Below are 12,562 nucleotides of genomic sequence, written 5' to 3'. Positions count from 1 at the left end.
TTAGAACAAAATGTCTGCTTGGATTCAAGAGGGTTACAGCACTATTGGCACCCTAACCAGCAGAATGGGTGTACCTCACAATGACTTCTGCAAGAGCTGCGTAGGTGAAGAAGAAATTGAGGTTGTACAACACCTCCTCTGTGACTGTTCAGCGCTGCAAAGCAGTCGTACCAAAAATGTTGGCGATTATTTCTTTGCAGACCTAAGAAGGCCTCTGAAGAAGAAGAAGACCTGAGACCTTGGAAACCTTACTGGGGGGGATTAGTTAACTTTTTAAACAGATGTAAGTGGTTTCAGCAAATTAGTTATGGAATGGAAACCAGATGTAGATATCTCAAAGCGCATTAGGACCACCGAGTGGCTTGTCTTATACAAACCACCTGGCTAAGCAACCTAACTTAACCTATTGCTTGTTTAAAGATTTTAAAATTTACGCAAATTTGTGGTAAGGCCAAAAAATGAGTAATTTTGTGCATAGTTGAATAATTGAAAATTTGTATTATTTTTATATTTATATGCATATATTATTTTTTTTTTTTCTTTAAATTTTATCTTCAAATTTTAGGTTAAAGAAATTGATCAAAAAATAATGAAAAAATATTTTTTCGAAAATCATGTTTTAATATATTTCCATTCATATTAGAAAGAAACTTTTTCATATACAATATTTGCAAAAAAATAAAAAATTTTAAACTTTGTAAGTATCTTGAAAGCGTTTAATTTTGCGGAAATATAAGGCTTTAACGGAAAAGAATAAATTCCATTGCCATTAACTTGATATATCAGTTATTTTCAGTTTTTCATTCCTTAGAAATGAGAAATTTACGTGATCTAATTTTTTTTCTTTAATCCAAAATTGATATTTGGCATTTTCACAAAAAGTGCATGACAACAAAAAAATTACATATATTTTTGCGCTCCGCGGCTAGTTTTACATGGTTGAATGGTCTGGTGCTTGGCTAAAAGAAATTATTAATAATTTGTAAATCTGTGTAATCAATTAAGACTGACGAGAAAAATATTTTCTAACAAATCTCTGACCCTTCAGTTTTGAGAAAATAAATTTTAGGGCGATAAATGCGTTCGCTACCAAAACTTGGGTTGTCAGAACACCAAAAAAACAGTTTGTGCCAATTTTGGTAATTCTTAGTCTGGGTGATTATTCTAAAAGTTCAAAACTTCAACATGGTTTTGAACCCGAATTTGTTTTGTTGCTGTTATCTATTAATGATATATCTTTGGACTTTGTCTCGCTTAACCTAACTTCTTCCTTGATCTTTACAGCTGCTAAAAAACCAGGTAATAGTACATTTAACCCTTACCGGTTGATGCCACCAAAGTGGCGGCATTCGTAAGTCGTCGTAGTTCTTGTAGCAGCATAAACATTCCCCATGCATATACAGGGAATGCTGCTGAAGCGACAGTCTTTGGCCGGATATACATCCGATTCTGAGATCAGTGGAAAGCTATGCTATTAAGCACAATAAAATCAGTTACAATGAATTCTGTGTTTCAAAGCACACTAAAAGCCAAATCAGTAAGGGACAAATACGAAAACAAGGACAAAACTGCTAAGGTCAAATAAAAATCTAAATTTGCTCCGACTAGCTGGTAAGAGAAATTTGGTGATCGCAAAGCGTTAACGAAAGAGAAAATAAAAAGGTGAAAAAAATGTGTCTACATAAAAAATGTGGTTCGATTTTCGGTTTAAATCAAGAATTTATGGGAAAATTACGGTTTGGTTAATGGTTCGGTTGATTATTAGAAGAAAGCGAATAACTCGCTTTATGGTAGTAGACTGGTCAAATACTCATTTTTTATAGATATTTCTTAAGATTTTTTTTTGGAAATGGGAACAATTTTTTGAAAAATAACAAAATGGCGGACTTTTGAAAAAAGGGTATGACTGTAGTATAAAAAGTTAAGGCTGAAAAGTAACGAAAGTAGCACCTGCCAGAATAACAAGCCTACATAATAATAATCAGTGTAACTTTTTCGGTTCAGATGTCCTGAAGAGCCAAAATCCTGTTGACAAGCCATCAATCTTTTTTTAAGACGTTAAAAAAAATGTTTTTGCATACTAAATATAATATTTGATGTCAAGCATAACATGCTATAAAATCAAAACGATGGCATTTTATTTTCCTGAAAAATATCTATAAAAAATTAGTATTTGACCAGACTACTACTACTACTACCTACCTTATGCCCTCAAATGCCCCTAAATATGCCTTTACTTTTTACTTTTACTTCCTTGAAGCGCTCTATTAACTTTCACTTATCATTGGTGCGTGCATCAAATGACCTCTCAAACATCACTTGGCAAATTAAAGAATTATCAAAAAAAACTTTGCTTTCAAAATATGCAAATAAAATTCAAACAATAAAGTCACAAACGTACTTCTATTGCCAAAATGAATGGTTTTATTGTTTTTAACTTACACTGCGCCTCTGTCTTTCGTCGTTCCCACAACCATTTGAACACCCAAGGCCCAACTCGAACAACGCGCGCAGCTCTGTTGTCGCTGTTGAGGCGCTCAATGGGTGTCCGAAAATTTGTTGCCACATAAATTTTTATTTTCATAAACATTTAAAGTTTCCTAATATACAACAATTTCAGTCAGTATGTGGTGATTATTGATTACTCAAGTGTTTCTTTTTAATTTTCTATATTTCGCGATTTTATTTTATTTAATTTTTTTTGTTTTTGTATATACATAAGTATTTCTCACAACTTTGAAACACTGCGATTCATATTTTTTTTTGTTTTTTGGTTTTTGTTTTCTTTTTTTAATACAACTTATTCATATTTTTTAATTACGTAGGTTACTTAGCTTATTACAATTAATTATTTACACTAATCCTAAAAGTATACTCGTAGTTATGCATTCGAAATTCATTTACTATGTGACTTATGCATTTATATGTTGCTTGTGACAAAACATAGTCGTACTTTTTGCTTTTTCCAATTATTATCTTCAGTTATGAATTAATCAAACACTATCACATTCATGTTTTATACTACTTGCCAGCTGCAGTAGTAGTAGTTACGCGATGCCACGCTCCCACACACGCACGCACACTCGTATGTTTGTGGGTGAGTTGGGAGCGCAGCTGCTCAATACAAAAATCTATTCGTCATTTTACTCTCCTTCCACGCAGTCTGCTGACGAGTTGTTGGTGCAAATTAGACATAATTTTTAACAAAAACAAAAAATAAAAAAATTAATAATAAAAAATACAAAAATATATAAACACACTTGGGAAATAATTTACTTTTAGATTTCTTAAAACATTGTTGGAGCTGTAATAGTTGTTGTTGCTCTATACAGGTATAAAATATAATATAAAATCGATCTATTTACAAAATTTAACAAAAACGCTCAATAACTCAAAAAATAAATGTCTATTTTAAAGCCTTAAATAAAAAGTGGAATCGTACTCTGCCATCAAATAAACAGACAGACGCAGCTCAAACTTCATATGTACAAGAATTTTGCGATGTGTTTCCGCTATACCAAAATTAGCAATTACAAATTTCGTTTGTCTACAACGCCATGGACGCCGCTGTTCCGCTCGCTTTCTCGTTTTACACATCAGTGCCGCATCCCTCCTGATAGCCCTCGTCCGGTGAGTTGCGACTATTGCTCGTCAATGCTCGTTTCAGCGCCGTCACCGGCGGCAGTACTGGCACTCCGCCCTTCTGCCACACGCGTATTGTCTTGGCATTCACCGGCTGTCCGTTCGGAAGTATGGAGGTATGCGCTTGTCCCGTTGCGCTTTGCGTCACTGTAGTCGCCACTGTGGGCGTCGCAGCCGCCGGTGTGGGTGAAGATCTTGAGCTGCTGAGTCCTGCACCGCTGCTGCTACTGCCGCTGTTGCTGTGCTCGTGCAGGCGAGGCAATGTTCTGCTACTGAAATGTGGACTACTGTGGTTGCTATTGCTGCTGTTGTGCTGGTTCGTCGCTGCTGCTGCCATATGCTGTTGCAACTGCTGTAGTGGATGCATTTGCAGGTGATGATTGTGTTGGTGTTCGGCGCCTGGTACCAACGGTAAGCCATAGTCGTTGGGATAGCCGCCACCCACACCAGCGCTTGACGAACCCGAAAGATTAGTGGTGGTTGTCGAAGCGGTCGAATGTGTGCCACCACTCATGCCGCCCATGCCGCCGTTTGAGTTATGCAGCAGTGCTGCCGATGAGGTGGATGGATTGTGCATCATACCGTTGGTGTCATTGCCAATATTGCTGTTGGTCGTCCCACAGCCGCCGGCCAGTTGCAGGTTGTTATAGTGCGTGCGCGGAAATGTTTTGCTGAAGTAGTCGATGGTGCGTTCGTGCAGATCGTAGAGTTGATTCGACTCAATAATGGGTGTTTTGTCGGTATAACGCTTCAGGAAGAGATCGTCCGCCGAGGAGGTGCCCGTTGGCGCATTCTCCCACAAGCCCGAAGGATAAAGTGAGTCACAACCGCCTGCGCGACTATACTCGCCACTCGAGCTACCCAGCTCGGTACCTAAGTTTGCCGTTAATATTGCTGGTATTTTCAGGTCGGCGAATTCATCGCTGCCAAAACGTTTTGTGTCATTTATGAGATCCGGATTGTTGCCAGCCGATGCCGTGGGTGAGAGAAAACACGGTACAGTCGACAGCACGCTGCCGTTGTTGTCGTATCCAGTAGCTGAATAGGGCAGATCGGTGAGGCGCGGGGGTTTTTGCACCGGGTTGGCGAAACCTGCTTCATTTGCTAACATTGCCGCGCTGCTCTTCCGCTCCAATGTGCCAGCTGTGTCAATACAATTCGGTATGGCGCCATTCGCAATGACCACGCCACCTATGCTGCCGTTTCCGGTTATAGGTTGAGTTTTGTTCGTTATGGAATTCTGATGATTGACACTCGTCACCACCTCCATGTGGTTGGGGGTCTTGCTTTCGGTGTACGGCTGGCGCTTTACGCGCATAAGCAGAAACATAACCGCCAGCAAAATGCATACAATTAACACCACGAGTGCTGCGCTAAGGCCGACAATTTGCCCGCTGCCCAGCGACGCCATGCCTGCGGCGCGCATACTTACATGCAGCGTGAAATTGGCCTCTGCTGTGCCAGCGCGGTTCTCCGCCACGCAGTAAAATTCGCTGGAGTCCGTCTCCTGCGCATTAGTAAGCACTAGGCGCGAATGCTTCTCAAAGTGTCCATCATCGTAGATATGCACGCGTTGATAGGAACTGAAAGCGCTGTTGTTCGTTAGCAGCCTGCCATTCCAGTACCAATTAATGACCGCCGCAGGTATGGCCTTTGCACGGCACACTACCGAAGCATTCTCGCCCATTGTTGCCTCCACATAGTGGCTGATGGGCAACATTTCTGGCCGGCAGGCAAAATCTTCCACTTGCAGATCGGAGAAGGTACGATCAATTACACGTTCGGGTCCACCCGAGCATAGCGGCGCCACCGGATAGGGTATGTTCTTTTGGGTCAACCAAAGTTTCGCGTCGCGCATGCGACAGTCACAGAGCCAAGGATTGTCATGTAACTCGATGCCATGCAGTCTGCTCAACGTCTCGATGGTGCGTGGCAGCAATACACTCAACTTGTTGCCATTAAGTCGCAGAAGCGTCAGACTTTCCAGACCATCAAAGGCCAGTGGTGCCACAGACTGAATGTCACAGTGCGACAAGTCCAGTTTGTGTAGCGCAGGTGTGCTGGCAAATGAGTTCGACTCGATCTTGTGTATGTGATTAGAGGCCAGCGTCAGTTCGCGTAACGATGATATATAACTAAGTGCCAGCGAAGGTACAACCACCAGCAAATTATGCGACAAGTCTAGTTCAACCAAATTAGTTAGTCCCTTAAACGTTTCCGGTTCGATTTCGCCTATCTTGCAACTGCGCAAATACAACTTCTGTAGATTCAACAGATTGGCGCGTATGAATTTCTCATTCGACAGCGTTTGCAGCTTATTACCCGACATGTCCAACACCTGTGTCGACGGATCGATATTTTCGGGTATCTGTATGAGCTGACGGTCGATACACTCCACCGTCTGTTTGCCGCCCTTCCACTTGCATGCACACACCGTCTGACAGCTGCTCAACTGCGCCTGTTGGTGTATGATTAGCGTATTATCGACAGCGGAGGCGTGCGAGTGCGTGTGGTATGGTGGCAGCACCGGTGGTGGCGGAGCAGGTGGCTTACCGAATTGCGCCATATAATCATCGGTCATGGCCTGGCTGTCGGCCACCGAGTACACGTCGTTATTGATGTTGGCGTGATGTTTGCCAGCAGCGCCACCTGGGTACATCGTATTGGCATCGAGAGGAAAGTGCGGCGAGGGCAGGCTGTTGCCGCCACTTGCGGCACCATACGATATGTGGCCCTGACTTTGACGGTTGTAGCGTGTGGCCAGCGACACGGGTGATTGACCGGTGAGCAGGACCAGAGAGATGAGTAGGAGCCACAGGGGTGACAGCAAGCGAGGAACAGTATGAAATTTGACGCGCCTTTGTGGCTCTGGTGTCTTTCGACATGGGTGATGTTGATGTTTATGCTGATGTTGTTGCTGAGAAGGTGTAGGCGAATGTAAGCGCTGCTGCTGGTGCCTGCAGCGGCAGGTGGTATAGCACTGTTTTTGTTGATTTTGCATTTTTTCCGATATTGTAACTGCTGCCTCAGCTGTGCCAAATAGTAGTTGGTTAGGTTTAGGGCTTTGTGTGCGCGCACAAATGCATGTTGAGTCTTTTGTTAGTTTATGTTCCCTTTTTTTCTTTTTTTTTTAGTTTTGAAGGGTTAAGCGTAGGAGCGCTCTTGAATTTCACTTGGTTGAGTATTTGAGTAGCCTAAGTATTTTTTGGCTGTGTTCGCGTTTTCTTTCGATATGCAGAAGATATTTTGGTCTACAGACCTACTTGAGTATGCGCGCGGTGATAGGTCGTTTTATTCGTTTCATTTTCTGCTTTAAATTTTTTGTATTATTTTTGTATATTTTTAGATTTTTTACTTTTGCTTTGCGTGAGTTAATCACAGACTGTCAAACTTACTCCGCCCATTTACTGGAATACTAATTCATTACTAATATATTTTTCCACTCAAAATGTTCTGCACGCAATTTACTCGTGCGCCTGCTGTGTGGGGGAAAGTAAAGGGTGGAACGTGTAAGTAACTATGTACGTCAAATTAAGATCGAAAATAAATATAATTTCGAGCTGGTATGAAAATTAAAAATTGTTTTTGCTTTTGTTTTGGTTTATCTTTTCCAAGCGCTCTTTACAGGTTCGGTTTCAGTATAAAAGTTTATATTTTCTCTGTTTATGGCAGCACCTAAGTTGCTGTTGACCGCTGCCCACGCGAATGTCCAGAACACTCACACATTCACAACAAAGTGGACAAACAAAATCAAAGCAAATGATTTATGCGTTGCTCGCTTCGTATGATTTTTTGTCTTTTCTTCGCATTATATTTAGTAGGCATTTGTTGCTGCCTTTGCCGCTGTTAAAGGATTGCCTTGCAAAGTAGTTTATGCTGAGGTTTCTGTTTGCTTTTCAAACACACTTTTCACAGCGCTTACGCGTCTCACTACTAATTAACACAAATCACGCGTTGCTTGTTTTCGTGCGTGTCCTTGCCACAGATTTTCTTTCAATTTGATTTACTTTTTTGCTTTGTGGGTTCGCTTTTGTTTGAATTTTGTGCCAGTTTTTTTGCTGATAGCTGGCGATATGTGCGTTGGATATGTAAGTACGTAGTTGTGTGTTTGTAAGTGTGTGTGTGTTTGAGTGTGTGTTCAGGCGAGTATGATGAGTTTTTAGTATTTTACGCTTTTCACAATAGTCATAAGCTGTCTGACTTTATGTGCTTCTGACATGATTTTCACACCTTCAATTTTTCTTTTTCATTTGCTTTTGCTGCAAAAAAAATTAGTTCAATTTTATTTTTTAAATTCTTAGAATTTTTTTTTTGTTTTGTTTGCCCCCTTTTGGCAAATAATTTGTGTAATTGATTAATTTGGTCGATTTCGTGAGTGACCTGCTTTGCACGCGTATAACAAAGTCACGACGGTCAGCCCGCACGAGCGTGGCGCAGTGTCCGTCATCCGTAGCAACTTGCAAATTTCATGTTTCGGCGTAATTAACGAATTTTCAAACCACCAAAAACTTTAGCGTTAAGATTCGCGCTCCTGCCACGCTACAACAGCACAAATTAATCACGATAATCCTGCCAAACGGATTGCCAACGCTCGGCTATTTTTGGCAGCCAAAATTCGAACCAGTCTATAGGTGGCCAGCTCACTTGATTCGATTTGTTGGTGTCGCGCGTGCCAACATTTAATTTTTTTGTTTTGCTGTGGTCCAAAACACGCGAAATTATATTTAATTTTCTGTGTTGTTGCTGTTGCTGTACGTGAATTTTGGTCACGATTGTTCAAAGGATTTGAGGCATACAACTTTCATGCGTTTTCTGCGACAAGTTGTTTGCTAGCGTACACACACACGCACACACATACGTAACGCGCTACACTGATAGCAGTAAAATTTTCACTTCCGCTGCCTGCACGCCTTCCGCTTGCCGCCGACGTCAGCGCGCTTGAGAATTCATTGCCCGAAAAAGGATGCGCTTTACTTTACTAGCTTGTTGACTGGCTAACGGACTGCCTAACAGCCTGCCAGCCTATTTGCCTTTCAACTTCGGCTATTTGCTTCGTTTGGCACAATTTCGCCTTTAACGATTTTTACTTCGACACGCTGTCGTTTACTTCATTCAGTAAATTGCACGAATATTCACGAAAATTTTGCACAATTTGCACAGCATTCACATGCAATAATTTTCGATCAACGCACTTATATTTGAAAATTTGCACATTTATACGAATTAATTACTTCTTTTTCACCCCTAAGCCGCTAATTATTCGTGCGCTTCACTTCATTTACAAGGCTTTGGCTTGCATTTGATAAATTTCACAATTTTTTGCAATATTAATTGGCTCACTTGTATAATGATTTCATTTCAATTGGCAATAAAACTTTAATAACGCCGCTTTCACGAATACACCCAACCGCTCGTCATGGTTAATCGTCGTGGACTGAAGAAAAATGAATTAAACGCAAACTCAAAATGCGCTATACCACTACGCTATACGACATCGTCACCGATGGCAGCGACGAACCGGATGGAACACGAATCAACGAAATGTGGCTGAGTCGAAAGAGGACAATAACAAAGCGTGGCAATTGCTGCCGCACACAGGTGCTCATACATACGTTACTCCAAACATAAGCCGCTCACAAACAGCAGGATATACGAGCTCTCTATGCTACCGCTGGTGCGTACAAAGTGAAGTATTGTGGGTTTTGTGTGCGTGTGTTTTTGCGCTAGTGAGTATACCAATTGGAGATTTCTCTCTGGGTTTGAAATTTTTTAACGAAGCAGAAAGTGAATTCAGTGGAGAGCATACGCTCACTGGAAAAGTCGGAAAGCTAATTTAGTGATGTTAGTGGTGGTTGTGGGCAATGGTGGCAGTATCTTATTTGTGCGTTAGTATACATGAAGCTTAGAGATGTGTAGCAACTTGTTGCCGAAGCATGTATATGATAAGTAATAGTAGATGACTTCCGTGTGTAAAATGTGTTAATTTCACTTTTAATATTTGAATATTTTTCTGGCTACTTCAGTGAATTATATTTATGAATGGCGCTATAATTATTAACGAGTTGCACAGTTCGTTTTAGAAAAGTTGGATATTGCTTAAGGGGGAGCCAGCTTTAGAGGCTTCAAAAACTCGATTTTTTCGTCAATTTTTTTGGGAAGGAAAGAAATATTCGAATGAAACGAAACTTTCAGGTTTTATTGTTATATATTTCAACAGCCTTCTCAAATTTTTTCATTAAAATATATGTCAGGTTATGCCTGGTTCAAGCATTTTGCCGAGGCGCCTCGAGTGTGCATGTGTCGTGATCGGGAAAGATGCAGGTCGCAATTTTCACCTCAAACCAAAAACCCAAAAAGTTTGCATTTTAGTATAGTATAGCTTCTAGTTAAACCAAGAAAATTAAAGAAAAAGTGAGAAATTCAACAATTTTTCGCTAATTAAAAAAAAATTTTGGAAAAACAAATTCACTTTAGATTGTTTAAAAAGTGGGTTAATCATAACTTTTTTAAGGTTTTTTAAGTTCAACTAGAAGTGAATTTAATTCCGAATACAATCAATGTAATCTCGTTTTGATAGGATGTTTAACTTTTTCCCTATCTTTCCCACCAGTTAGGAAAAATCGTAAAAATAAAAAACCGAGAAATCGCACTTCGAGCGATCCGGCCGCTCGTATACCTGCTCGACGCTTGCTCACAATTTCTTCTGTAACTCCGAAAATATTTTGAATTTGCTTCTGAAATTTTGAGGGCACATTCTTGGATAGTTTTGGAAGATATTTATGTAAAAAAAAAATCGATTTTTTGAAGCCTCTAAAGTAGGCTTCCCCCTTAAGCACTATGATTATTTCTGCTGGTGGAGCCTGGGTTCTCAACTCATTGTGGCCATAATAGCCTAGACAGATGATGCCGTTAACCGCGTTTGACGACTTGATGCGAAGGTATCCCAGGAATTAAATGCGGATTGCCAACTAGACTTAATTCTGATAATTTAAGCGGATTGGGAGAATTTTCGATGGCAACATTGCAGAAAAATTATAGTTAATATCTATTGTGCACGAAAAAAAATACAATTTTTAAAGAGAATAATAAAAAAGACTGGTTGTAATGCTTATTTGTACTAACACTGCGAAATTACATTAGTTGTTTTGATATTTCGGAGAAGTTTGAGAAGCTGCAATTAAAATGTTTGTTTAAAAATAATTTTTTCTTAATATCAGCGCAGTTAATATTAATTGTTGTCTGTGGTCGATCTTTTACTGACTAAACTCTCCAATAAACAAATCAGCTGTTCACTAACAGCAACAACAGACTGCCACACTACAATTTTAATTCGAATTAACTAAGCCGGTAATCGCGATTTTTATTGACATAACGGACGCTTACGACAGGGTTTGGCGAAAATAGCTACTCATGCAACAATCCCTATTTTGAGCCAGAATTTTTAGTTGCACACATGAAAATAAACTATTATTTGCTTACTTTTTATAATTTAGAAAAAAATCAATATTAGGAATATGAAAAATTTAAACTTAGTATAAAGAAATACATTTCTTGTTTTTACATATTAAAAATGCAAAAATTGTATTATTTTGCGGCCTCAGGCGGATGTCTTAGAAAAAAGAAAGAATTGAAAGGTGTTCTAAATCATCTATAGTAACAGTGTTTTTATAAAAAAATTATTTTTGCGATTTGATGAGCTGAAAATTTATTTATTTAATTTTCTACACAAATTAGTTCTCCTATCGGCGTAAGTGATTATCGGAGAATTTCTTTATTATTCCTTCTTTGAAGTGATATTTCATTAACTCTTTTAATATATTTCAAGAAAAAGTTTCCTTCTGAGAAAGATATTTTATTGATATATTGCTTTTGTAGTTCCTATAATTTATGGATTTGTGAAATAAATCTTAAATAACCATTGACTAGAAATCACAAGCTCTTCTTCTTCTTAATTGGCACGATAACCGCTTACGCTATTTTGGCCGAGTTTAACAAAGCGCGCCAGTCGTTTCTTTCTCGTGCTAACTGGCGCCAATTGGACACACCAAATGAAGCCAGGTCCTTCTCCACCTGATCTTTCCAACACAGAGGAGGCCTTCCTCTTCCTCTGCTACCACCAGCGGGTACCGCATCGAAAACTTTCAAAGTCGGAGCGTTTGTATCCATTCGGTCGAAATGACCCAGCGAACGTAGCCGCTGGATCTGTATTCCCTGCACTATGTCTATGTCGTCGTAAAGCTGATACTGCTTATCGTTCCATCCCCTGCGATATTCACCGTTGCCAACGTGAAAAGGTTCAAAAATCTTACGCAGAATCTAAAAAATCACAAGCTCAGAGGAAGTAAAACTCGAGCACAAAGGTTGTATGTATATTGGTCACGCAGTATAGTAGCTGTAGTTGGTTTGGTTTCTGCTCCATTTCTTTGAATGCAACATGTGTCCGAACCGGTTCGTTACATTGTTGCTAGAGTTGCTTAGATGCATTAACCGTTTCGCATCAAAAAGTAGACAAAATTGTTTAGAATTGTTGACACTTTTTTCTGTTTGCGCATTTATTTTTATAAGAACTAATTAAAATCAAATTTAATTCAAAACAAATTTTTAAATAAACGATAACAGCAAGCACTAGCGCAAGGAATATTTCCCTTCCAAAAACTTAGGCCAATAAATCAAAATGAGTGTAAAACTAAAAATTGCGATATTAAAAATACTAGTGAAACTCTTTTAATAAAACTTTACAATTCTTAATTTATTTTATTAGCGCCAACTCAGTTTTCCGACTTTGAAAAACGGAGATTATAAATTAATTCACGACTCCAGCGCGTTGTGTGATTGAAATCTTAAACGAAAATTGCTACACACATTTCTACGGTACGTTCAAATGTACTCAGAGTACCGAACGAAGTGAGCCAGAGAGAGA

General features: G+C 39.5%; 1 protein-coding gene across 3 annotated transcripts; it reads right to left on the bottom strand.

Annotated features, from left to right (window-relative positions):
* Positions 1–777: 777 nt before the first annotated feature.
* On the bottom strand, positions 778–9,068 carry LOC128863788 (uncharacterized). Of its 3 annotated transcripts, none has more exons than XM_054103131.1 (2): positions 8,983–9,068; positions 778–7,901 (listed from the first exon to the last, which is right to left on the bottom strand). In XM_054103131.1, the coding sequence occupies exon 2, from the start codon at positions 6,641–6,643 to the stop codon at positions 3,590–3,592; it is 3,054 nt and encodes a 1,017-aa protein (XP_053959106.1). In that variant the 5' UTR covers positions 6,644–7,901; positions 8,983–9,068; the 3' UTR covers positions 778–3,589. The 3 variants fall into 3 exon arrangements, with proteins under 3 accessions (XP_053959106.1, XP_053959109.1, XP_053959108.1); XM_054103134.1 differs by having other exon boundaries at positions 778–7,121; positions 8,983–9,067; XM_054103133.1 differs by having other exon boundaries at positions 778–7,121; positions 8,874–9,066.
* Positions 9,069–12,562: the final 3,494 nt, after the last annotated feature.

This window comes from Anastrepha ludens, chromosome 5 (genome assembly GCF_028408465.1).
Source record: "Anastrepha ludens isolate Willacy chromosome 5, idAnaLude1.1, whole genome shotgun sequence".
Lineage (NCBI taxonomy): Eukaryota > Metazoa > Arthropoda > Insecta > Diptera > Tephritidae > Anastrepha > Anastrepha ludens.
Note: the sequence above shows the minus strand (reverse complement) of the source record. Positions and strands in the feature narration are given on the sequence as shown.